Here is a 23,787-nt window from a genome sequence, read left to right as displayed (position 1 = left end):
GATAGTGATCGTTAATCGGTTATCCATCTTATCTTATCAGGGATCTATCTAATCTAATCTTATCGGATAAGGTGACTTAGGGTTTGATAATCGAAATTTAGATGCAGTTGGTAACATTCATGACACTTCGCATCTTCTGTGCGAATGATCAGACCTCATGGTCAGAGAAACTTCCCATGGCAGAGTTCATACATAACTCCCGACATCACTCCGCACGAAACGCTTCTCCCTTCTATCTCATGATGGGATATCACCCTCAAGCATTACCATTGGCTACCGAGAAATCAGATCTCCCAGCCGTCGAAGCAAGAATATCAGAACTCCAGAAGGCTCGAGAAGAAGCCTTATCTTCACATGAACTCGCTAGACAAACCATGAGGCAAAGAATCACCCGATCATTCACACCCTTTAAGAAAGGCGACAAGGTTTGGCTAGAAGCAAAGAACCTTCATCTCAATTACCCCAATAGGAAATTAGCACCCAAAAGAGAAGGACCCTTCCTTATCTCGGAAGTCCTCGGACCAGTCACATACCGTTTAAAACTCCCGAGCCAATGGCGTGTTCATCCAGTATTCCACGCAGCACTTCCTACCCCTTATCGTGAGAATGAAGAACACGGTCCTAATTTCCCGTCGCCACCTCCTGACCTAATTGACGGAGAAGAAGAACATGAGGTAGAAGCCATCCTCGGACATAAAGGAACTCTCTCACGACAACGCTTCCTTGTCAAATGGAAAGGTTATCCATCGGCCGATAATGAATGGTTGTCAGAGTCTGATTTAACCAACTCCACTGAAATCTTGAACAGATATAAGCAGGCACATCGACTCATTCCCCTCTCAACTCGAACCATCATCACTCAACCATTCAGACCATGCCCTCTACCAGTGGACGCAACTACATCTCTTCCAGCGACGAAGACATAAATCTCGTCATCACACACAATAGTGCCCCGAATGTCCCCATTCCCAACCTCAGATTTCCTGTCTTCTCCCCACGTCCTCACTATATGACTATCAGTCAAAGGAACTCTCCTGAACCCCCTCGTCCGACTTCTCCCTTACCACCATCGGGACAATCGTCCCCATATCAAATATTTAACGAACCAGTTATTCCCACGTTTATCGATACCCCTGCTAACCCCATCACTATCCATAACCGTGAGCGCATTGCAGCTCGTCGACGAGCAGCTCCTTGGAGAGTAGTGACTGACCCCTACTTGTCCGATCTTGAAGATCATAGACTTCGCCGTAGGATTATGTTGTCGTCCAAACTCTTCAAAAACCCCATCAAATATGCTATTGACACTGACCCCGCTCTTAATGCCCTCTACGACCTCTATCGACTAGGAGATCGTCTCAAGAACACCTTGGAAAGGCACAATGCCGAGTACAGAGAAGACAAGCTCTTCTCTCTTGACTATAGCATCCGAGACATCAAAGAGAAGCTTCAACAATTGACGTTGATTCTCATGGAGGAAAGAGGTTTCTTCGAAGCCCTAGATGGACTTGGAGGAACTGAGGACGATCGGCGTCATGGTCTTGAGTGAAAGTCTGGGACTTTCCACATAAGAAGGGGGTGATGTTACGGCTGTGCTTATCTTGCTTCTTTTTCCCTTGATACACGCTTACTACACATGTGCTTACTGATACATACCTATTATTACGTCATACCCTGTACCCAGTATACTATATAAACCCTGGCTAGGTGACTCTGATTCTTCAGCTTAACCTACGCTGGTTTTCCTCTGAACATCTGACTTGATTCTAAGTTACCTCTTCGGTACTTAGCCTAGACTTGACTTTGGACGTTCTTAAGACTGTTGTCTTGAACGTATCAACAGACCTTTGGTCTTATTGATTATTGTTTGCCTGCGTTATACTTCGGCGTAACACTCACCAACTCTCTGTTACGGGGCTTGAACAGCGAGAAAGGTGTCATCATGCCTACCTTTGTCGAGAGCCCTCTGTACAAGGACCAGGGCATTGACTTCTTCTGGTCTAATGTGGAGCTTGGCATAAGTGAAGGAAGCAAGACGTCCAGTTGATTCATAGTCAAGTATTCTATAGTCCAGTGCTGTCGAGAAAATTACCCACTTGGGTCTCTCCGCTGAGGAAGAGAAACTAATGAAGGCCTGCTTGCCTGAACTAAAGAAAACATCGAGAAAGACAAGGTGTTTGTTGAGAGCTCGTATATTGGTTAGTTTTAGATTTGCCATCACTCAAAGTACTTTTGCATTATGCACGACTAGTTTACAGCTCGCGCATAAACGAACGTGTCTTGGCAGGTTCAAACCTTGCCTGTCAGCTATCGAGGGTGTCTTGCAAGTTGCGGCAAATTGCAGGCACAGGCCACTTAGCGTTTACTCCAAGGATGTGAAATATTGGGTATTAAAAGGAGACGTGAGCTGACAGCCCTGAGTACAAGGGTCAGCGGTGTGTACTTTTGATACCCGGTGCGTTCTATCGTGATGCAAAAAACCCTTGCTTGGCTGGCACGCCGCACATGTGATCCTCAATCTGACGAGTCGTGGCAAAAGAGCTCTAACGTGATGCCCCTGGTTGGAATCGCTGGTTCGTATATATCCAACCTAACTATGATATACCGGCTCTCCCTTCAAGTATGAATTTACAAACCTCCACCGACCTCCAGTTCCAGTTCCGGGATGTGAGTAATTAACATTTGTTAACATTTGCGTATCACTAACCTATAAGTATTACACTGACAGTACGGTTTCGGTGCTATCATTTCGCTCATGGTATTCTGTCACATAGCTAATAAGGCTCTTGCTAGTATCACTGATGTCTTTTTGGGTGCGTAGTCATCCCCTTTTTTCGGCCGCCATAAATAATTGGTCACAGGTCTACGACTGTTTCCTGACCTTGGCCCAGGAGGTGATTTCATCTTCACAAGATGTAGCCTGTCAATCGACAAGCTAATTGGCGTGTTAGGTATCTCTGATTCACGGGCCACCGTGGTACAAAGGAAGCGTTCTTTATGTCATGGCAAGATACTTCCCAGCCTTCTTGCTCTGTGTATGCATATACAGTGAGTCCAAATAGCATGCTTTACCATCAAATCCCAGCTAATCATATGGAAGTGAATTATCTCCAGAATGAACTTTTTGTGGTAAGAACTTATTGCAAATAGACGTTGCCCGCAACTCTGAGGATTCGCTGATGTAGACTTGTAACTCTCTACATTCGGTGTGGTATGGTAAGTATTGTGGTGCAATTAGTCCCGCTCTAAGTTCGTCCTTCAGGTGCCGCTGCGCTCTGCATCTCTAGTGCGGAAGGTATTACGAATTTTCCAGTGTATCCACGCAGATTACTCATGAGATCTCCACTGGCAGGTATCTTCGTCCTTCGTACTTATGCATTATGGGGAAACAAAAAATCCATTATGGGCCTGATGTTGTCAACGGTACTCGTGCGCATACAGTTACTTTCTCGTATTCCGAACTTTGACACATCTTCCTATTTAACCCCCAGTGCCTGGCAATCTTGGATGTGGTAATTATGACGCAAATATCGAGTCAGTTGGATCGTGAGTATGTCCAAGAAGAGCCACATTCAAATCACTCATCGTGGTCGACAACAGTCCAACTATGGGTAGCGGGTTGGGGTTGTTACTCACCGTCACAAAGCAAGATAACTGCAGCTCCTTGGTCACTTCTGATAGCATTCGAGCTTGGTGAGATCCCTAAACATAAATAGTCGAATGCTTATTTTTTGCCTCAGAGATCATAGTACTCACCATGATTCGTGTATATTGGGCATACCGTGAAAGAAGGTGTCGGCTGCTTGATTTCTTCTGCAACACAACATTTTTTACTTCGGAACTGGGTTAAGCAAGTATTACACTCATGGCTGTCAAAAACAAATTAACCATTGCATCTCAGCACTATCGGTGCTCAATATTCTAGCCCTGCCGGTGCGCGCACAGATATGAATGCACGACATGGACCGAGTTGTACTGATATTTTTTTCGCAGTACAACTCCACAGATGTGTTTGCAACGTTTCAAATCATCATGCACTCAATTGTCGTTACTCGTATGCACCTACAACTTTGCGGCACCACTCAGGTTGGCGGTCTGTCTGAGCCTGGGATAATACCACACTCTCAGTGGACACACGTTGAACTTGAGACGTGTTCGCACTCGAATGCATGATATTGTCAGTGGACCATTTCACATACTAGATTTTTCCCGTCATCTGGCAAATATTTGTGAAGGCCAATGAGGCGAGAAAATTTACCCACTCGGGCCTCTCTCCGCTAAAGAAGAAAAGCTAATGGAGGCCTTCTTGCCTAAACTCAAGAAGAACATCGAGAAAGGCAAGGTGTTTGTGGAGAGCTCATAGATCGGTTAGTGTTAGATTTGCTGTCACTCAAGATATTTTTGCATTATGCCTGACTAGTTTAGAGCTAAATGAACGTGTTTTAGCAGGTTCAAACCCTTCCTGTCGTTAGGGTGTCATGTTATTGCGGTAAATTGCAGGCACAGGCTGCTCAGCGGGTATTTAAAGGAGACGTGCTGACAGCCTTGAGTCGTAAAGGGTCAGTGGCGTGTATGCTACCCGGTGCGTTCTGTCGTGATACAAAAGTGAGGCGCCTTGAACCAGCCTTGATAAGTTACATATTGCTTAGCTTGATGACACATAGGATCCTGATAGAGACCAACATAATGGGTCCGCTTTACGCGATGGGCCCCTGGTTGGAAACTTGGAATTGCTGGTTGCCTTATATCCCACCTAACCATGCCCGGCGACACTAGCACCTCATCCATACTGACTCACTCATAAGAATATGAATTTACAAACCTCCAACGACCTAACCCTCCAGTTCCGGGATGTGAGTAATTAATATTTGGCGACATTTGCGTATCACTGACATATAAGTGCTATGGTACTGGCAGTATGTTTTCGGTGCTACCATTTTCACCGTGATATTCTGTGACATAGTTGACGGGGCTCTTGCTAGTATCACTAGCAGTTTTTTGGGTGCGCACTCTTGCCATCTGTCCAGCCTTCACAAAATAATTGGTTACTACAGGTCTACGATTGTTTCCTGACCTTGGACCAGGAGGTGATTTCATCTTCGTGAGATGTACTGGCCTGTCGATCCACAGACTGACTGGCGTGTATAGATATATTTGATTTATGGGCTACCGTGGAAGAAAGGGAACATTCTTTATGTCACGACAAGATATTTCCCAGGCTTGTTGCTCTGTTTATCCATAGGCAGTGAGTCCAAATAACATACTCTATCGTCAACTCCCAGCTAAGCAGGATATGGAAGTGAATCATCTCCAGAATGAACATTTTGTGGTAAGCACTTGAAGAAAATAGATGTTGCCCGCCACCCTGAGAATTCGCTGATGTAGACTTGTAAATCTCTACATTCAGTGTGGTATGGTAAGTGTTGTAATGCGATTGGTTCCGCTCTAAGTTCGTCCTTCAGGTGCTGCTTCGCTCTCCATGGCTTGTGCAGAAGGTATTACGAATTTTCTAGTGTATAGATGTCGATTGCTCACGGGATTTCCAGGTATCTTCACCCTTCGCACCTATGTATTATGGGGACGGAAGAAATTCATTATGGGCCTTATATTGTCGACGATACTTGTGCGCATACAATTGCTTTCCAGTACTTATTCCGAACATTCCTGTTTGGACCTCCAGTGCCTGGTGATGTTGGATGTGGTAATGACCACAGCAATCTCGAATCGGTTGGAACGTGAGTGTGTCCGAGAAGAGCCACGTTCAAATCACTCATTAGACGTCGACAACAGTCCTACTATGGGGCGCGGGTTGGGGTTGCTACTCACCGTCACGCAACAAAATGGCTGCAGCTCCTTGGTCACTTCTGGTAGCATTCGAGCTGGGTGAGATCCCGTAACTACAGATGTCGTCGAGTGTTTATTTTTTCCGCAGAGATCATAATACTCACCATGATTCGTGTATATTCAGCGTACCGTGAAAGAGGATGTCTGCTGCTTGATATCCTTCTGCAACACAACATTTTTTACTTCGGAACTGGGTTAAGCAAGTATTACGTTCATGGCTGTCAAAACAAAACTAACCATTCCATCCCAGCACTATCGGTGCTCAATATTCTAACCATCGTATACCTACCGGTATGCACTGATCTAAATGCACTGAGTATCCTGATCTTTTTTTGTCGCAGTATATTTCAGATCTTTTTGGGACGTTTCAAATCATCATGCATTCAATCGTCGTTACTCGTATGCACCTACAGTTTTGCGGCACTACTCAGCTTGATGGTCTGTCTGAGCCTGGGATAATACTACACTCTCAGTGGACACACGTTGAACTTGAGACGTGTTCGCACTCGAATGCATGATATTGTCAGTGGACCATTTCACATACTAGATTTTTCCCGTCATCTTACAAATATTTGTGAAGGTTAATGCGGCAAGGACTGCCCTACGGGGTTCACTTCCCCGAGTGGAAGCTATTATTGTGAAACAGTCGTAATATAGAAAGCAAGACATTCGCACTTTCATATGATGAATCGAATTTGCATGTTCAAGTTGCGCTCAGGTTTTCACCGGACTGAGATTAACTTATTGCACAACCCATAAAGTGATCCTACAGAGGTGACCAGAACTCAATCATAGTGCTTCTATAATCTGCCGGACTTCTCTTGCCCTCCCTGCGAATAATGAGATTTGCCTCTTCCCGTCCTGCATGAGTTGCTCATAACTAATTTCGATCTCCCGTCTTATCCATTGCTCGACCGTGAGGCTTCGCTCTTCAGTAGTCAGCGTTTCTGGCTGGAGAGTAGGAATGGCTGCGAGTTCTGGAGATTGTGTCGGTGGAGGTGGCGATGGAGGGTAGGGTGGACTGGAAACGGGAGGACTGCATACTTTTGACGTCTCATCAACCATAGGTACGTCATCGTCATCTGGTGTTTCGGGTCGCGGGGGAGGACGAGGTGTGTCTTTAGGGTCGTCCACGCCTACATTGCTGGGCTGTTGGGTGCTATGAAGGTCGTCCTGAATGCGTACTCGTCTCACAGGAGTGTTGTCCAATCCTGCAGGCATATCGACGATTGCTTCTGACGTAACACTTTCCGTTTCCGATACGATCGTGTCGGTCTCAGCTTCTGAGGCTACCAACTCAGCCTCGGACAGTGTTGCCAGTGCCGAATTAGACGATCTCACTGGGGGCTTCTTGCTAGTCTTCGTAGTCGATCTAGGCTTGGCCGGTGGCTTAGACGTGGAGACAGCGCGTCCCTTTCGTCTTGTCTTGGGTGCTTGCACCTCCTCGACAACTTCTGCCTGCGCAAGTTCATCACCGGAGTCGGAATGTTCAGGCTTGGGATCGGGCGGAATATCAACAGCGCCTTTCTTCAGCCGTGTTCGTGAAACAGTGCGAGTTTTGCTGCCTGATGCACTGAAGAATGGGCACTTGGTACCGGATTTGGTGTCGCGTTTCTGGTGTTCGCGTCTGTCGTAGATGAGCCATCTTATGTCTCAAGGGCAGAATTCATGAACGTACATTGGATCGTCGTCCGTGTCCCAGCCGCCCAGTGAAAGATTACAATACAAGCAAGTCACGGTATCATCGCCCTTTGTTTGAGGGGTGTATACAAACCCTCCGTGAGCCATCTAAATGACGAATGTGACTTAAATTACGCGCAAATAAGCGTGAGACGCACCTTCTTGGAGCTAGCGCCATGGTCATCTTGCGTGTCATGAGGCCACAAGTTTTCGCCAAATGTCTGAAGACGCGCCTTCTCCATCGCCTTACTCGTTGGCAAGCGCTTCTTGTTCAAGAATGAAAAGCTAGTGTTCTTGTGAACGTGTCATATGCTCATAAGACGCATGAACGCACCTTCCATCTTCTGCAATATCCTCGCTGAGTCCGCACCGAACTATTGCCCATGCACAAGTACTGCCACACTTCTTCCAATGGATCTGGAACGGATCATCCTCCTCATCCCAGTCGCTCAGCTCTTTGTGACAGAGAAAGCAAGCGACGCTGTCCCTGTCCTCCCAGCTTGGTACCCAGAAGAAGCCTGCTTCGGCGAGGGTATTCGGGTTGGCGTTGAAAGAGGTGGGATGGGGCCATTTGACAGTGGTTGAAGTGGAGTTTGACTTTGAATTCTTTTTGACGCGCTTGGATTTGAGGAAGGAGTCGATGCGTGCTTGAAGGCTTTCCATTGAGAGGTGGTCTTGGAAAGAGATCAAGGTTTGAGAGGGTCACGTGCATGCGCGCGCCGACATACCCGGCCGAATTCCGACAGCTATCAGACACAAGACCCCTACATCTGAGAATGACTTACATGCACATTCGAATGTTTTGTAGAATTATATAAATTACACGTTCGACCATTCGTATATAGGAGATTTGTGTGAGCACACATACACATACATCAATGCATCACTCTGTGGTAGACACCTGTTTTAATTCATATTAAGTACCTCGTCACCATCGATTGCGACACGGAGCGTGGTCCCGTTTCCCGTCGACGCTGACGGGATTCCAACTTGACACACGATTTTATCTCCACCCTTGCATGGAGGGTGCCATCGCAGTCCACATATTTGGTATTGCTAAAGCAACAGTGAGTGCGAGTCGTCAAAGAAGAGCCACAAAATATGTTTGTGACCGCTCTAAACATCCTGTAACTTGAATCGAGATGAGAAGACCTACTCATCCATCACCTAATCGTCCAACTCTACGACAAATCTAGATATATTAACATCAGGTTCCTGATTTTCGTTTGTTCCTTTAGCTCTGCATAGCCAATGATGGAGCAGACAAGGGTTGCTTAAATCATCTTGGCTTCGAGTTAATTCAAACATACTCAGACCAGGCCCTCAGATCTTGACGTAGGGTTGCACATCTAGATTTCCTTTCGTGAGTTTCCACCACAAAATCAAAGTGTAGTTGTGCCGGAGAGCTTTACTGCGAAAGACCGAGCACGAGATGCCACCTTCTTTGATGCCCCATACGAGTGCGGAACCACCATATACGTCCTGCAGGGATTTCCGTCATCATATCAGCGTGATGAACACGAGAGATTGAACCATATACCCCACGCGACAGATTCTACACCCACATTCTGTGTAATACGCAGGCGTTTCTGAAACTCTCTGATGTGAATGCAAGCAACAGACTTGGTGTTGTACCGTTCATATCGTTCATGCACCCAAATCTCATCTGGCAGACAACCCAAAGAGCGTCTCAAAATCTCGTCCTTGGGTGCTGAGGGCGTAATAACTTAATCAGTGCGCTCAGGTAGGCATTACAAACACTTACAATTGATACTATTTCCCAAATTCAACCGCATGAACAATGTCTGGCGTTCATCGCCATGCACGCGAAACGCAAGTCAGAAGTGCAAACAGACGAAAATTGGGAAATGAATCCAGCAAGAGCCGACAAGGCGTCTGGCCGTCTATTCACAATTGCCCAATACAGCGCTGTGTGACCCTCAATATTGCGTGTTTGCAAGAGGTTGGAGAACTCTGCAGCTGCGAGAGCAGCAGCGCAGAAGTTCACATCCTGTGCAACACAGGAAGAGCGGAAACCGGGAGTGAAGACAATATCGTGGATGCGAGATAGAACATCTTTCCGTTTCTGCCGGAAGGAAAATACAGATGGTGGTCTGCATTGGATGGAATCTGCTGATGGCGCAGACTTAGAAATTGTGTCGTACGAGGAAGGTACGATAGTTATGGAATTGCTATCAGCCATCATTAAGGAAAAAGAGACGAGCAAAATAGGGGCCTGTCGGCAATGACACAGCACTGAGCATTGTACAAAACGGGATGGCTCACATCATTGTGTTGAGTGTCATTCCGAGTTCATTCCACAGGACTGAGTCGTTGGTGCTTGTATGACGAGTGTCTGACGAACTGGGAGCGTTGACCACAGTGGGGTTCTGTTACACAAAAACAAAGTAGGGAATCGAACCAAGAACGAAAAACCGAACAACAACAACCATATCGTGTGTTTCTCCAACCTAGGGTACCTCTAACCCTACAACTTAAGGAGCCTCAACTTCATCCAGTGGGCTTTCTCCGTTGTCGTTTGGCCAGTCAGCACTAGCGAGCCTCGCACGACACATAGATGTCCCACCATTTGTTACGACATTTTCGCCATGCATTATATAGATGCATGACGCGATGCATTAGCTAGTTAGTCACCCCTTGACAGACCAAACAAAACGATGACAGCGTTCCTTCTTTAGTATGCTAGTGTCTGAATGGTCCTAGGGTGTCCTGTCTGGCATCAAGGATGCGTTATTCTATCGCACAATGCAAGATTTAAAATCTCATGAAGCTGTTGTCTGTTATTAGTTTTCTGTGTACAGTACGAACTAGAATGTCATGAGGAATGCGAGCTCTGGAAAGTACGGTGTACAGTTGGCTATCGGCGAAGGGTCCTTTAATAAGAGTACTAGTGATGGTGGCGTATGCGGGTCGCAAATAGCTTGTTGTCACAGTTGTGCGGTGATGATCGCGATCAAGGTTTGAGATGGTCACGTGCATAGGCGCGCCGACACACCCGGCCGAATTCCGACAAGAGCAGCTCGCTGTCTACTACGATCCCCAACCACATTTTAACGACGACGACAACGATGAAAAGGACCTACGGACGCAAGAACTCACGGCGTGCGCGACCTGACATACAAGACGTGGAGGTTGTTTCACCGCCGCGGAAACGACCAAGAATCGAGGTTGAGATCGTGCCGCCGCCATTCTCAGTCCCCAATGCACATTTATTACCACTCAAAGCAACTAGTCCTATCCGAAGAAGTATAACTCTGCCTGACGTGGGCTCAATTTCGAGCACGCCGTCGAACATACGCACGCCGACCAAACCAGCACGGGATCTGAGCACGCTGTTCTCTACTTCATCGCATCTGACGCCGAACTCACCGGGAACGTCACTCGGAGTGGTGAAGCGGATGCTGTCACGCTCACGCACAGAGTCGTCCATTGATCGAAATGTCGGACACAATCTCTGCTCGTTCACCCGTGCGTCCCAGTCAGCCTACTAATTGTAGTAACGCCAACACATCTTCTAGCATCATCTAACACACTTCCTGTACATCCTTCTCCACCGAAGATAACCCCCTCGCGTTCACCCACCCCGACACCGAACAAACCCATACCGATAAAGCACACACGGACGTACGCTGGCGCATCACGCTCGTACCTTATTGCGCTTCCCGCAGCTGATCTCGCAGAACCAGACGACACGCGCGAATCTTACGCTGACCTCCGGTCTCGGTGGGGTGTCGACAACTCCGAGGACGATCCACGTCCTTTCGACGATGATACTCGAACACTCAAGAGGACCTCCAGCGTGGCTTCGCGGCCGCTTGCGAATGGGATGATGAATGATCTCAAGAGCATTACGGAATTGCGGAGCAAGGGCGAGAGCAGGCGCTTTCTTGATGAGGTAGGATATTTGTTTGAAGGCATAGAGACTGGTTGCGCCATTGCGCTCCGCAGAGCCAGGTGCGTACCAGTACCGAAGCAACTCACAAGCTCACTTTACCATGGTCAGCGTCTTGGAAATTGTCACCAAACTATGCGACTCCGACTTCAACCGTCGTGCGAAAACGTCTGATTTTTATGCTCGCACTTGGGATGTATTCGTCAAAGCCCGTGAAGAGGGTTCGGACAAGGTGCGCTCTTCCGACACTTCTTTTATCTCGTCCCTACACGTGCCCGCCAATATTTACCCATCGACCCTTCTTCGCTTCTTCGTACCCCTTCCTACAACCCGAACTCAACCATCCACAGATCATTGATGCCACCCTCTCCTTCTTTGCTTTGCTTTCCACCCGCGACCCGCAAACCCTTTCCGAACTTGCTCATAAACCTGACCTCGTCCCCACTCTCCTCGAAATCCTGCGCTCCCTCACTCCCACTTCCAACATGAAGAACGATGGGCTGAATCAAGGTATGTCCTTTGCACTAACTTCATGAACCTCTCCGAAAGAACCCGACGATCCCATAACGTGACCACCCACTGACATCTACCCAGGTCTAAAAAAAGACATCCTCGCCCTCGCCCTGTGGGGGGTAGATGCAGCGGGGCTCAGATCATTAGGCATCATCCGCACAGACGTGACGCCGGTGAGTAAGTTTCGCGGCGGCTATTGGGGATAGTGTGATAATTGGTCTTGTTCATTCACTTTGACATCATATGTATATTCATGTTGTATGCGTGTCACGATGACATCGGCGGCAGCTCAAAGCCCTTGCGGACGTCATTGCAAAATCAGGGGTAGTGAAGGATGTACGTGGGGTACGTCACGCTCTTGTTTCTTTCATGTTTTCTGATGTCCTCGTTAATTGCTCTTCATTGCGTGCATACCCGACCCTTCATGTGTCTCTGTTGCTACGGACGTTCTATCTCTCTTCTGAACTGGTCGTGATCACATAGCTCTGCACCCGCACTCTGCTCAGCATCACACTCTCGTCCGTTCCCCCTTGCCTCCTTCCGCCTGCACTTCAGACCCTTCCGTCGATCCTCAACTCTCTGCGTGCAGAGCTCCTGCTCGTGCCCCCACGCATAACTGCTTGGGAGAGGGGGCTGGAGCTGTTCCCTGGTTTTACAGGCTCAGATGTAGGACTGGGGGAAAATGGGAATGCAGCGAGAAAAGGAAAAGGAAAAGAAACACGTAAACCATCAGATCCCCCGATAGACATCGCTACTCCCTCTCTTGCTCACATCCATGCTTGTCTTCGCCTCTTAGACACTTATCCTCTTGGAAGAGTGGACGGGTCACTTTCCGTCCCGCTCTGGTGGCACCCATGGGTCCAGAGAAGAAGAATCAGACATCCAGCATGCGCTGGCGGACCCGGCGTTTATAGACACACTCGTGGAGTTGTGCGTGGCTTCTGAGATTCTTGTGCGCGACTGTGCACAGGATTTGGGTGCAATGAAGAAAGAAGGGGATGATGGTGTAGACCAGGTTGCGGTGGAAGGTCAGAGTGAGCTTGGTATGTGTTTACTTCTCTTCTTTATTTCCCCGCGTCATTCCTGAAATTTCCCCAAATCATCATACCAAATATTGCCCCATAAAAATCTCAACTCAGACGAACAGGAAACTAACGCTCCTTTCCAAACAGCACGCAAAACCCTCTTCTCGACCCTCCGTGTCCTTACGCTTCTCCCGGCTTCCACATCCTCTAAATCCCGTCCTTCATCCTCGTACTCCCACCCTTCACCAACATATTCTCATACCCTGCATCCTTCCTGGACACCAAGCGACACAGCCCTATCACTGGTCACACGGGTTGTGTTACGTGCACAAGCTGGATGGGTTGGGAGTCTTGGCGGTGATGGGGTCAAAGGGGAACAAGATGATGACGAACCGATGCAGGGGAACGAAGAGCATGAGAGGAAATCGGAACATCTAACGGACGCAGATACGTCCTCCTCACCCGCGCCCTCCCAACGTGAATCTACACGTTCGCCTCGAAAACGGGCGCCGTTTCCTGTTCCTTCACCGTCCAAATCTGTGCATAAACCGTTGTCTTCGAGCAGGATGAATACATCGAGTAACACCCGTAGACAAAGTACGTTGAATGGAAGCGGTACTCCAAGTAAAGGTACCAGCACACCGAGCCAAGTAATTGGCATGGGTAAAGGGAAAAGCAAGGCCACATTAGTCCCGACGTATTCCCTCACGCGTGTTGAATCCTTCGACTTGCTTTGTCTCGCGCTTGGGTTGCTTCTGAACTGGGCCTCTGGGGGTATTGAAGGAGAAGAAGTCAGTGAGGGGATGGGACGCATTCGTGAGTGTCTATTTGTTATTTCTCTCTCTTCCTGCTGCGTTTTTACCCCCTGTCCATCGATGACGCTCATTACTAGCATTTTCCACAGTTCTCAATCCCGCCTGCTCTGCCACTCGCGGCTGCGCACACATCTGTTCATGCCCTACTTCCTCCCAGGTACCGCTCCTTTCGTGTTTGGTATCTGTGTACCAGGCATGCCGCGGCTCTCTATTCGCACCTGACTGATTCCTCGTTGTGGAAAGGAAATAATTTACCTGACCATGAACGTAAACTCCCCTCGGATGTCGATCAAAAGTCATCGTCTACGAGTCAGAAGCAAAAGTCTTCCTCTGGGAGTCGTAGCTGCCCCCCTACCTCTCCTAGGTGCAAACTCCCTTTCTCCCAGCCCAAATTGAACACATTTAGCATGCATCAATTACAATCTCCCGAACTCATCTTCCTGGCAGGGTATACTGCTGTCCTGCTCGGCCTCCTCTGCACATCCGCACCCCCGCGAGGAATCCGAGTGCTACCCACTAATCGATCACTCATATTTGGCGACGTTCCCCTAGAGTCACTCATTGGAGACGTGCAAGACTTTTTGGCGTTGTATGACGATCTCGAGGGAGAGTTCAATAGCGAGGGTGATATTGTGGATGTAGATGTGAATATGGGTTCAGATGGGGACAGGCTGTGTAGTATGGGACGGGGACAAGGTGGAGGAAGGGGGCGGGGCAAAGCACTGGAGAAGAGGAGCGAAGATATAGCGCGTGGGGTGTTGAGGTCGTTAGAGGCACTGCGAGGCGATGGAATATGAGATAGTCGATCCTTGCTTCCGATTGAAAGGTCTGAAGATGCTTTGCTAATGATAAACTCATTCGCATCCTGATCACGGAAGGTTAATTAGTCGTCGGTGTCAGAGACGAACAGTGAAGCGATAAAGCGCATGGTTTGACATTGAGATAATGTCACACTGTTAGGGTTGGGGAACCACCTACGTTACTTTAGGCGCGGAATTCACGTTGATTTGTGACCGAAGTTGAAAGACTCGTATCATAACTGCCAAGGATGACCCCAATGGACAATAAATTTGATTATTTCTTTTTTTAAAAAAAAAAGAAGAAAAAAACTGCCAAGGACCTGAGGCCTGAGGTCAAACGTTGCCTGAGTAGCTACGCGAATCCCTGCTGGGTAAACTGCGTTAGCTATTACTGTTTAATCATGATCTAGCTCAAAATCAGTTCCAACTTGAGGGCTACTGACAACCATTGTACTATCATAGTCAGTAAGTAAAAACGCAAGCAGAGTCCTAGACTGACCCGTTGATTATAATTAGTGGGTGAACTTGCGTCCGAGCCGCTCCGAGCTCGGCATCTCGCGGGGTTTCCGCATAAATTTGAACCCGTTAATCCTGTTTGCTGAAAAAGTGATTTTACTGCTCGACGACCACGACATCCATCATGCTCGCCCGCTCTGCAGTCCGTGTTCTTGCCACCAACTCCCGTACCTTCTCTTCGTCTGCTGCAAGGCTGACGAAAGTTGCCGTCCTCGGCGCTGGCGGAGGCATTGGACAACCACTATCACTCCTTCTTAAGACTGACCCCCTCGTCACTTCTCTCAGTCTCTATGATATCCGTGGCGCACCCGGTGTCGCAGCAGATGTAAGCCATGTTGACGCTCATAGCGAGGTACGTCATTACTCGCTACATATGTCAACCACGAGTTTGTTCAATCAAGTGGCAAGGTCAAAGGTTACCCTGCTGACAAGCTCGACGAGGCCCTTGATGGCGTCCAAGTCGTTGTTATCCCTGCTGGTGTTCCAAGAAAGGTGCGTTTCTGCTTCATATCCTATCGCTTTCTCGCACAATCCTGACCCTGCCTTTCAGCCTGGTGTAAGTCCTACAACTCATTAGTTCCTCCGCTCTAATACCTTCCCTAGATGACCCGTGACGATCTATTTAATGTAAGTTATACATACCCTCCATGAAATTATCTTATGCTAATCATATCCTGAAAGACCAACGCTTCCATTGTCCGCGACCTCGCAGCGGCGATTGGCCGTGTCGCCCCTACTGCCCACATTCTCGTCATTTCCAATCCGGTCAACTCCACTGTCCCGATCGTTGCCTCCACTCTCAAGAAGGCTGGCGTTTACAACCCTGCACGCTTGTTCGGTGTAACGACCCTTGATGTCGTCCGTGCTGCTCGCTTCACCGCTGGTATTGCAGGCGTTAAGCCCGCGGACACACCCATAACTGTTGTCGGTGGCCACAGTGGCGCGACGATCGTGCCTCTACTCTCGCAGAACGCACACGGAAAGGCTATTGCAGGCGACATTTACAAGGCTCTTGTCCACCGCATCCAGTTCGGTGGTGACGAGGTCGTGAAAGCTAAAGATGGAGCTGGTAGCGCCACCCTCTCGATGGCATATGCTGGTGCCAAATTCACCAACTCTCTGTTACGGGGCTTGAACGGTGAGAAAGGTGTCATCACGCCTACCTTTGTCGAGAGCCCTCTGTACAAGGACCAGGGTATCGACTTCTTCTCGTCCAATGTGGAGCTTGGCGTAAGTGAAGCAAGCAAGTCATCCAGTTGATTTGTACTCAAGTACCTTATAGGTCAATGGTGTCGAGAAAATTTACCCACTCGGGCCTCTCTCCACTGAAGAAGAGAAGCTAATGGAGGCCTGCTTGCCTGAACTCAAGAAGAACATTGAGAAAGGCAAGGCATTTGTTGAGAGCCCGTAGATTGGTTGGTTTTAGATTTACCGTCACTCAATACTTTTGCATTATGCATGACTAATTTAGAGCTCGCGCATAAACGAACGTGTTGTACAATGCCTCCCTGTCAGCTACTTACCGAGGGTGTCATTAGTGTGCACAAGTTGCGGCAAACTGCAGGCACATTGCTGACAGCCCTGAGTATAAGGGTCAGTGGCGTGTATATAATAGCCGCTGCGTTCTGTCGTGATGCAAAAGTGAGGCGCCTTGAATCAATGTTGGATCAACAGTTAAAGGTCTTTGACCCTTGCTTGGCTTGATGGCACGTTTGATCCTGATAGTGACCGACTTGATGAATTGTGTCAACAGCGCTTTACGTGATGGGGCCCCTGGTTGGAACTGCTGGTTCCTACTTATATATCCAACCTAATTATGCTCGGCGACACTAGCGCCTCCTACATACTGGCTCTCTCTCAAGAATATGGATTTACAAACCTCCAACAACTTCTCAACCCTCCAGCTCCGGGATGTGAGTGATTAATATTCGGTGACATTTTGCGCATCACTGACTGTGGTACTGGCAGTATGTTTTCGGTGCTATCATTTCCACCATGATATTCTGTCTCACAGCTAACGGGGCTCTTGCTAGTATCACTAGCGGTTTTTTGGGTACGCGCTCTTGCCATTTGTCTAGCCTTCAAAAAACAACTGGTTACAGGTCTACGATTGTTTCCTGACCTTGGACCAGGAGGTGATTCCATGTTTGCGAGATGTAGCCTGTTGATTGACGGACTAACTGGCGTGTATAGATATATTTGATTCATGGGCTACCGTGGAAGAAAGGGAGCATTCTTTATGTCATGACAAGATACTCCCCAGCCTTCTTGCTCTGTGTGCATTTATACAGTGAGTCCAAATAACATGCTCCATCGTCAACTCGCAGCTAACCAGGATATGGAAGTGAATCATGTCCAGAATGAACATTTTATGGTAAGCACTTGTTGGAAATAGATGTTGCCCACCACACTGAGCATTTGCCGATGTAGACGTGTACATCCCTACATTCGGTGTGGTATGGTAAGTGTTGTAATACAATTAGTTCCGCTCTAAGTTCATCCTTCAGGTACTGCTGCCCTCTGCATCGCTTGTGCAGAAGGTATTACGAGTTTTCTAGTATATACACGCAGATCACTCACGGGATCTCTAGGTATCTTCGTCCTTCGCACCTATGTATTATGGGGACGGAAGAAATCCATTATGGGCCTTATATTGGCAACGTTACTCGTGCGCATACAATCACTTTCCCGCATTCCAAACCTTGACGCACCTTCCTGTTTGGACCCCAGTGCCTGGTGATCTTGGACGTAGTAATGACCACAACAATCTCGAATCAGTTAGAACGTGAGTGTGTCCAAGGAGAGCCACGTTCAAATCACTCATCATGGATCGACAACAGTCCAACCATCAGACATGGGCTGGGGTTGTTATTCACCGACAGACACCAAAATGACTGCAGCTCCTTGGACACTTCTGGTAGCATTCGAGCTTGGTGAGATCCCGGAATTATAAATGTAGTTCAATGCTCATTTTTTGCCTCAGAGATCATAGCACTCACCATGATTCGTGTATATCGGGCATACCGCGAAAGAGGATGTCTGCTGCTTGATGTCCTTCTGCAACACAGCATTTTTTATTTCGGAACTGGGTTAAGCAAGTATTACTTCCATTGCTGTCAAAACAACATTAATATTTTCATCCTAGCACTATCGGTGGTTAATATTCTATCCATCGTATGCCTGCCGGTGCGCGCAGATCCAAATACGTGATATTCGCTGAGTGTCCTGATATTTTTTACGCAGTACGACTCCTCAAATATAGTTGCAACGTTTCAAATCATCATGCATTCAATCGTTGTTACTCGTATGCACCTACAGTTTTGTGGCACCCCTCAGGTTGGCGGTTCGTCTGAGTCTGGGATAACACCACACTCTCAGTTGACACACATTGAACTTGAAACGTCTTTGCACTCGAATGCATGATGTATCCAGCGCCTTTCATTTAGATATACTAGATTTTTCCCGTCATCTTGCAAAGATTGTCGGAGTCAGGAATCAGACACTCTGGTGATCAGAGGTACGAGCGGACGCGGAAAGAAGACAATCTATATCTCAGTCGTGGTAACAGACTCAAAACCGAGTAATCTACCTAGAAGGCAATATATCTGCGAACATGTTAGACAACTCTTAAGCGGAGAGGAGAAGATAGTGTTCACATTTCAGTGACCCCAGTAATATCCCACTATGAAACTGGAAAGAGGTTCGAAGCACCAGTTTGAGTGGTGAATTGTACACAACACCCACAGAACTGATGGCGAGCAGGCCGGGTGAAGTGGTGAATTTGAATCACCAATGCACTCGGTGTTTAGTAGTATGTATAGTTGAAATGCTCATAATGCATACTGTCAGGACCGTCAAAAGTCTGCGTTGTGAGAAATATGCAACGCCAAAAATTTTACACCTGACCTTCCCAATAAGCTTAGTAAGCCTTTGCGACGTTAGTCGAAGTTTTAAGGACTTGATGTAACGGCACAGGAAGCAAACACTAGAGTCTTTCACGCAATGTTAACCAGATACCAGTCCGGGTCGATTGGAAAAGAACTAAGGGGACTTTGCTACAACGAGAGGTTTTAAATACTCGGTGAGTTAAGTGCCCGTGAAAAAATAAAGAATTGAACGTGATAAAAGAAATCAAATACTTCTACATCAGGAAAAAGGGAAAAATTCTTAGCTATCTTACCTCACTTACACAGACTTAATTCGACGCTAAGTTCACCAAGTTGTCAAAGCAAATCATTTCGACTTAATTTCTGCTTGGAGGATTGTTCACAAAGGAAACACAATAATATTAAGTAAAAAATGGCCAAAATTCAGCACAGAGGCTGCAGAAAAGCATGTTCAAGTAAGAATGTTATTTATAAGTAACCAACACCATGCTGCGATGTAACTAAGTTAATAGGCACTATGCAAAGTACTTCCTAAGCTGACCAAGTATATAATATACAGTCCTAATGGTAGCATTATCCAGCCAATAAGAATAAGTTAGTATCAAGTCACCAGGCAATCTCAAATGCCTGATGGTCAATATATTTATTTACATAGTAAGTGTGGAAAGCATCAAGGGTCTGTGTGTAAGAGAGATAAGTAGGTACAAATTCATGCCCAAATACAGGCATAAGGTGTGCCGCACGAAAAATGCAGTCAAGGTGAATGACAGAGGCAAATCGTGTCCCATCCTCGAGGACTTCAGGCTCTACTACCCACATTCCTGTGTTCTCATCTCGTGAGTCGTGCACATGTTTGAACCAATGCACAAGTGCACAAGGGTAATGTACACCATTGTGTTTAAATGAAAAGAAAAGCCTTACTTGAGCGATATCGAAGCCACACATGCCCTCGACAGTGGGATCAGTACTAATGAAAACACAGTCATATCAACCAGGGCCGCTCCTCCAGGTATCCACGGCACAAATTTGCTCGTAGCACATACCACCAATGCCTGAGACATCACTTGGAGCAAAGAAGGTGGCAATGGCAGATGTATACAGAGTCATTTTTTTATATAGTTCGGGAAGGGCACTGGATGAGCCAGTGGACTCGGAGGCTTCTGAGTTGGAGTCAGAACGATGGAGCTGGTCACGTAAAAATTTCTGAATATGAGTTGTGAGTTCCGGTTCACCAATTTGATCTGTGAGGAGGTCTGGGTAGATCCGTTTTGCTACATTAAAGTTTGTTGTAAGCGAAAGCACACCAGGTGAATGTACTACTCCACTCACCAAATTTCTTTGCCAAGTCTACATGAGCTATCACTGTCGGTCCAGCAACAGTGTCGCCCTCAAGCTCAGTGTCTTGGTCTGCATCAGTCTCCGAGTCGGCATTCACGTGATTGTTGTATCCGAGATGGGGAATGACAATAGGCTTGTCCTCGAGTTGGACTTGAATGTCTTCCGCGTTGTACACTGGAGTGTTTAGCCCTGTGGATTATGAGTGTGTGATTTGTGTTAGTAATAGTAATGGACAAATATTAGTAGACGTACCAAGTTTGTCAAGGATATATGATAGACATGTTCCTCTTAGCATCCCACGGTTAGCAAAGTCGATATGAGATGCCGCTAACTTATCTAGACGTTGATTTGTCAGTAACATCTGATTGAGGGCTTCGAACCGACTGGACTGTCGCCATGGCTCCTTGACAGCCTTGATATGTTTAGATTCCGTGATGGAAGAACAGAGTCTGTTTGGTGTGCCAAATGATCGGATCATTTTGTGGTAATGGATAAGCGAGTGTTGTTGAGGGAGGTTGAATCCATTAGGGTGAACACCAGATGTTTCAAATATTTTGCGGTGCCTGTGGAAACGCTCGAGTGCATCGTCCAACACATTGAGGCTGTTGGAGTCAATGATATTGTGCCGCGCAATGTATATAAAATCAATTAAGGCTTGCAAAGTCAGCACCATCTCCAGAGGTACGTGGCCTTTGATCGCAGGTATATACACCTATAGTAGTAAGAATACACGTTAGTCAACACTACTCATGATGATAGAACACCCGTTCATTGATGTACCTTCATGAGTGCTTTGGAATCGTCTCCCATCCATTGTTTGAAGCCCCTTCCCTCTGGGAATCGTCGAAGGCCCGCAAATGAGGGAGCAAGAGCAATACTAGTTGTAGAGTGCATCAATACCAGTCATTGTAACCCAGCATGTTCAAAATTAGACTCACCGGTGATCAATATCATCTAATATCATATTCACCTCATTTTCCGAGTATTGAGCCTTAATGTATTGGTGTACCCAGGTGACAATATGGTCCTTGAACGCACCCTTTATCAACTGATGTAAAATGTCAGGGGAGAGGAGTTCGTGTATGTCAGCTCGCGGAAAATAGTTGGTGAATGGCTGTAGAACACGTATATTGTAAGTTGTCAGCTTACACGATGACTACAATAATCAAGGTACAAACCATGATGTCTCCTACAAGTCCATATTCATCCCATAGCACACCTAACTCGAATTCCTCCACTAAGACTTCAGTATGGTCGCGGGAATGCTGACCATAGGTACCATTGTCGAGACTGTCTGCCGGAGCGGTACATCTGGATGGATGTGTAGTAAGTAGACACTCCTAGCATAACATGAAGGACAAAAAAAATACATACTTTGGGCACCAGTTTTGAACAATGCAAGTGAGCAATGCTTGCTCGGGATAATCGGTGATATACGGTCCAAGACCATACACCACACGTCGAAAATGACCATCGGGGGAATGTACAACCTCGGGTGTTGTCATACCTGGTTTAAGGGATTCCAGCATCTTCACCAGTGATGAGTGGAGAAGCTGACGGTGGAATTTTCGAAAGTGTGCATCTTTGGCGGACTCCTTGTCAGCTAAATATATGCGTCTAATTAGTGCCAGCAACAGACAACATCAGATTGAAACACATACTTGTCGGGATGGCTAGGAAGCCCAGCAATACAACGCCGTTGCGGTGTGCACGTTGCACATTGTTGCCGATGTTGCCGATCGACATATAAACTGGCCAGTATTGGTGGTGTCCAGTAGCGATGGAGACTGTAGTCTTATCACTGCCGAGGATTATTGGAATGAACATAGATCCAATTGTATCGGGATCCTCGGCAATCAAATCCTGTGAATTGTGAGAGATGAGAAAATTGGAAAAAAAGAATGAAAAACGGCTTACAGCCTGCTTCCAACACCAATCACCGGACATAAAGTCCTGAAAGCGATGTGCTCCATTGCTGGTATCATACTCCTGTAGCGGAGTGTAGTCAAATTCGCCTTTGAAGTCTGGGTTGGAGAGAATGTTGTGCACGAGGATCCGAGGATCTCAGAACCACACATCATACTCCGATGTCATCCACGGCAGAACATCACCTTCAGGTAGAGTGCCATTATATTCTGAAGTAAAACTCTGCCAGGCGACATCACCTAGAGGCGTCGAATCAATGACATTGTACATTTCAACGTGGTTTGTGAAGGGCGGTGTTTCACCATGAGCTGCTAATGAGGCGGCCCACAGATTGAATATAAAGTCGATATCGCCCCCTGACATCTGGTTGCGACGGTAGAGGAAGTCTGCGACTTCGAAATCAACTCAATTAGCATATGGTGTCCAGTTGTCTGGTCCACGATTTGATGGACATGGAGGTGGCGGAGTATTTGGGGGTATGTCATCTCTGTGTTCGTCACAAATTCTCCCTTCATGGAGAAGAGTATATGAGCACAAGTTTGGATGAGCGTCAAGTGAAATTAACACGCACCATTAATATTAGGATGATATGTTCTGGTAATGCCAGGAACTTGAAGAGGAACACTACCATCTCGACTCGCCTGGCCAATGGAACTAGTGCCACTTGAAGGACATTGATCTGAGCCAGTCATATCTGCCTCATTGGCAGCATCATCATGAAAGCCATACCCACGTCCGTCCGACTCTGGCAAGTCAAACTCCATTTCATCGTCACGACTCCCAGGTGCTTCAAGTTGTTCGTAGCCTGTGCTAGTCTGAGTTGGGCGGCATGAATGCACATGTGCTGAGCTTGTTGCAGCATGTCCGGTGCCAGTCGGGATGACTGTGAATGCTGTGAACTCGAGGAGGAATGGTGTGATGGTGGGACTTCGGATTCTTCAGATGGATGCTGGGATTGCATATGAGTGGTGCGCCCCGACCTGTTGTAAAAACAGCGGATACAGCCCGTCACTAGGCATGGTAGTGTAGGTTGAGGGCGGCCAATATTGTGCACACAAAGGTTGCCATTGGCCCGCATCATAAGATAGTGCCGATGGTATTGTAGACTTGAATGGGGCCCATGAGTCTGGCTTTGGAGGTGTAAATTAGAGTTGACTTTATACAAGGCCTGGTAAAGGCGCAGGAGCACATCATGCATGCAAGTACATACAAGTAGCCAATGGTAACATGATCTGCCCAGGGTTGATGCGAGGTGCGCCCATGAATAACTTCCAGCCACATAACATGATGCGTTCAGGGTTGATGCGAGGTGCACCCATGAATAACTTCCAGCCACATAACATGATGTGTTCAGGGTTGATGCAAGGTGTGCCCATGAATAACTTCCAGCCACATGGTGTTCCAACAAACACGGAAATACAATTTAGATAAAGACTTACTATACTAACCAGACATAAACCGGAAACCTCACCATTCAAGTTGAACATATCACGATCGCCTATCTTAATGAGAGGAAGGCCAAGAGCATGA

The 23,787-nt window shown here is 47.2% G+C and overlaps 9 protein-coding genes across 9 annotated transcripts; 6 read left to right on the top strand and 3 right to left on the bottom strand.

Annotated features, from left to right (window-relative positions):
• Positions 1-2,517: 2,517 nt before the first annotated feature.
• EDB91DRAFT_554006 (uncharacterized protein) lies at positions 2,518-4,061 on the top strand. Its single transcript, XM_041327696.1, has 14 exons — positions 2,518-2,667; positions 2,729-2,738; positions 2,794-2,813; positions 2,862-2,894; positions 2,952-3,048; positions 3,101-3,129; positions 3,186-3,216; positions 3,263-3,295; positions 3,353-3,429; positions 3,492-3,546; positions 3,601-3,693; positions 3,741-3,850; positions 3,902-3,933; positions 3,994-4,061. The coding sequence occupies exons 1-12, from the start codon at positions 2,623-2,625 to the stop codon at positions 3,848-3,850; spliced, it is 633 nt and encodes a 210-aa protein (XP_041175205.1). The 5' UTR covers positions 2,518-2,622; the 3' UTR covers positions 3,902-3,933; positions 3,994-4,061.
• Positions 4,062-5,147: 1,086 nt separating this feature from the next.
• On the top strand, positions 5,148-6,568 carry EDB91DRAFT_553972 (uncharacterized protein). Its single transcript, XM_041327695.1, has 11 exons — positions 5,148-5,329; positions 5,386-5,416; positions 5,463-5,495; positions 5,547-5,623; positions 5,681-5,735; positions 5,791-5,883; positions 5,933-6,043; positions 6,095-6,135; positions 6,186-6,243; positions 6,294-6,366; positions 6,425-6,568. Exons 1-10 carry the CDS (start codon positions 5,294-5,296, stop codon positions 6,329-6,331), a joined length of 573 nt encoding a protein of 190 aa, XP_041175204.1. The 5' UTR covers positions 5,148-5,293; the 3' UTR covers positions 6,332-6,366; positions 6,425-6,568.
• A 929-nt stretch (positions 6,569-7,497) lies between these two features.
• EDB91DRAFT_1056206 (uncharacterized protein) lies at positions 7,498-8,187 on the bottom strand (the record flags this gene model as incomplete). The annotated part of the gene is made up of 3 exons (XM_041313987.1): positions 7,498-7,632; positions 7,683-7,809; positions 7,859-8,187. 3 exons carry the CDS (start codon positions 8,185-8,187, stop codon positions 7,498-7,500), a joined length of 591 nt encoding a protein of 196 aa, XP_041175203.1.
• Positions 8,188-8,468: 281 nt separating this feature from the next.
• Positions 8,469-9,774, bottom strand: EDB91DRAFT_1348254 (uncharacterized protein). The gene is made up of 5 exons (XM_041325957.1): positions 9,351-9,774; positions 9,290-9,297; positions 9,090-9,235; positions 8,763-9,006; positions 8,469-8,591 (listed from the first exon to the last, which is right to left on the bottom strand). The coding sequence occupies exons 1-4, from the start codon at positions 9,728-9,730 to the stop codon at positions 8,848-8,850; spliced, it is 693 nt and encodes a 230-aa protein (XP_041175202.1). The 5' UTR covers positions 9,731-9,774; the 3' UTR covers positions 8,469-8,591; positions 8,763-8,847.
• A 796-nt stretch (positions 9,775-10,570) lies between these two features.
• Positions 10,571-11,949, top strand: EDB91DRAFT_1144094 (uncharacterized protein). Its single transcript, XM_041319127.1, has 3 exons — positions 10,571-11,013; positions 11,064-11,499; positions 11,549-11,949. The coding sequence occupies exons 1-3, from the start codon at positions 10,614-10,616 to the stop codon at positions 11,793-11,795; spliced, it is 1,083 nt and encodes a 360-aa protein (XP_041175201.1). The 5' UTR covers positions 10,571-10,613; the 3' UTR covers positions 11,796-11,949.
• Positions 11,950-12,816: 867 nt separating this feature from the next.
• On the top strand, positions 12,817-14,798 carry EDB91DRAFT_553922 (uncharacterized protein). Its single transcript, XM_041327694.1, has 5 exons — positions 12,817-12,993; positions 13,090-13,791; positions 13,868-13,947; positions 14,034-14,154; positions 14,238-14,798. The coding sequence occupies exons 1-5, from the start codon at positions 12,933-12,935 to the stop codon at positions 14,585-14,587; spliced, it is 1,314 nt and encodes a 437-aa protein (XP_041175200.1). The 5' UTR covers positions 12,817-12,932; the 3' UTR covers positions 14,588-14,798.
• A 432-nt stretch (positions 14,799-15,230) lies between these two features.
• On the top strand, positions 15,231-16,891 carry EDB91DRAFT_1295159 (malate dehydrogenase; the record flags this gene model as incomplete). The annotated part of the gene is made up of 6 exons (XM_041324904.1): positions 15,231-15,458; positions 15,515-15,598; positions 15,657-15,662; positions 15,710-15,733; positions 15,788-16,336; positions 16,389-16,891. The coding sequence occupies 6 exons, from the start codon at positions 15,231-15,233 to the stop codon at positions 16,515-16,517; spliced, it is 1,020 nt and encodes a 339-aa protein (XP_041175199.1). The 3' UTR covers positions 16,518-16,891.
• EDB91DRAFT_553709 (uncharacterized protein) lies at positions 16,787-18,719 on the top strand. Its single transcript, XM_041327693.1, has 15 exons — positions 16,787-17,019; positions 17,075-17,084; positions 17,140-17,159; positions 17,209-17,241; positions 17,300-17,396; positions 17,452-17,480; positions 17,537-17,567; positions 17,644-17,646; positions 17,698-17,774; positions 17,837-17,891; positions 17,947-18,039; positions 18,090-18,200; positions 18,252-18,292; positions 18,350-18,623; positions 18,675-18,719. The coding sequence occupies exons 1-14, from the start codon at positions 16,972-16,974 to the stop codon at positions 18,527-18,529; spliced, it is 828 nt and encodes a 275-aa protein (XP_041175198.1). The 5' UTR covers positions 16,787-16,971; the 3' UTR covers positions 18,530-18,623; positions 18,675-18,719.
• Positions 18,720-19,599: 880 nt separating this feature from the next.
• Positions 19,600-23,021, bottom strand: EDB91DRAFT_1238202 (uncharacterized protein; the record flags this gene model as incomplete). Its single annotated transcript, XM_041321685.1, has 14 exons — positions 19,600-19,620; positions 19,645-19,960; positions 20,033-20,234; positions 20,323-20,490; positions 20,584-21,043; positions 21,112-21,208; positions 21,270-21,445; positions 21,510-21,642; positions 21,706-21,934; positions 21,993-22,194; positions 22,249-22,394; positions 22,443-22,661; positions 22,698-22,766; positions 22,829-23,021. 14 exons carry the CDS (start codon positions 23,019-23,021, stop codon positions 19,600-19,602), a joined length of 2,631 nt encoding a protein of 876 aa, XP_041175197.1.
• Positions 23,022-23,787: the final 766 nt, after the last annotated feature.

This window comes from Suillus paluster (assembly GCF_016628075.1).
Source record: "Suillus paluster strain FC165 chromosome Unknown EDB91scaffold_43, whole genome shotgun sequence".
Classification (NCBI taxonomy): domain Eukaryota; kingdom Fungi; phylum Basidiomycota; class Agaricomycetes; order Boletales; family Suillaceae; genus Suillus; species Suillus paluster.
The sequence above is the reverse complement of the archived record's forward strand: the minus strand, read 5'-3'. Positions and strand labels throughout refer to the sequence as shown.

Bases quoted from the DNA above. Each gene is read 5' to 3' on its own strand.
- EDB91DRAFT_1348254 (XM_041325957.1), bottom strand. From the start codon at position 9,730: ATGATGGCTGATAGCAATTCCATAACTATCGTACCTTCCTCGTACGAC. The intron at 9,007-9,089 runs GTGGGTGTAGAA...AAATCCCTGCAG, and splicing joins GCCTGCGTATTACACAGAAT to GACGTATATGGTGGTTCCGC.
- EDB91DRAFT_553922 (XM_041327694.1), top strand. From the start codon at position 12,933: ATGAAGAAAGAAGGGGATGATGGTGTAGACCAGGTTGCGGTGGAAGGT. The intron at 12,994-13,089 runs GTATGTGTTTAC...ATCTCAACTCAG, and splicing joins GGAAGGTCAGAGTGAGCTTG to ACGAACAGGAAACTAACGCT. The intron at 13,948-14,033 runs GTACCGCTCCTT...CGTTGTGGAAAG, and splicing joins CATGCCCTACTTCCTCCCAG to GAAATAATTTACCTGACCAT.
- EDB91DRAFT_553709 (XM_041327693.1), top strand. From the start codon at position 16,972: ATGGATTTACAAACCTCCAACAACTTCTCAACCCTCCAGCTCCGGGAT. The intron at 17,397-17,451 runs GTGAGTCCAAAT...AGGATATGGAAG, and splicing joins GCTCTGTGTGCATTTATACA to TGAATCATGTCCAGAATGAA. The intron at 18,293-18,349 runs GTGCGCGCAGAT...TTTTTTACGCAG, and splicing joins TATCCATCGTATGCCTGCCG to TACGACTCCTCAAATATAGT.
- EDB91DRAFT_554006 (XM_041327696.1), top strand. From the start codon at position 2,623: ATGAATTTACAAACCTCCACCGACCTCCAGTTCCAGTTCCGGGAT. The intron at 3,217-3,262 runs GTAAGTATTGTG...TTCGTCCTTCAG, and splicing joins TCTACATTCGGTGTGGTATG to GTGCCGCTGCGCTCTGCATC. The intron at 3,430-3,491 runs GTGCGCATACAG...TTTAACCCCCAG, and splicing joins TGATGTTGTCAACGGTACTC to TGCCTGGCAATCTTGGATGT.
- EDB91DRAFT_1144094 (XM_041319127.1), top strand. From the start codon at position 10,614: ATGAAAAGGACCTACGGACGCAAGAACTCACGGCGTGCGCGACCTGAC. The intron at 11,014-11,063 runs GTGCGTCCCAGT...CACATCTTCTAG, and splicing joins CAATCTCTGCTCGTTCACCC to CATCATCTAACACACTTCCT. The intron at 11,500-11,548 runs GTGCGTACCAGT...TACCATGGTCAG, and splicing joins ATTGCGCTCCGCAGAGCCAG to CGTCTTGGAAATTGTCACCA.
- EDB91DRAFT_553972 (XM_041327695.1), top strand. From the start codon at position 5,294: ATGGAAGTGAATCATCTCCAGAATGAACATTTTGTG. The intron at 5,624-5,680 runs GTGCGCATACAA...TTGGACCTCCAG, and splicing joins TTATATTGTCGACGATACTT to TGCCTGGTGATGTTGGATGT. The intron at 6,244-6,293 runs GTATGCACCTAC...GGTCTGTCTGAG, and splicing joins GCATTCAATCGTCGTTACTC to CCTGGGATAATACTACACTC.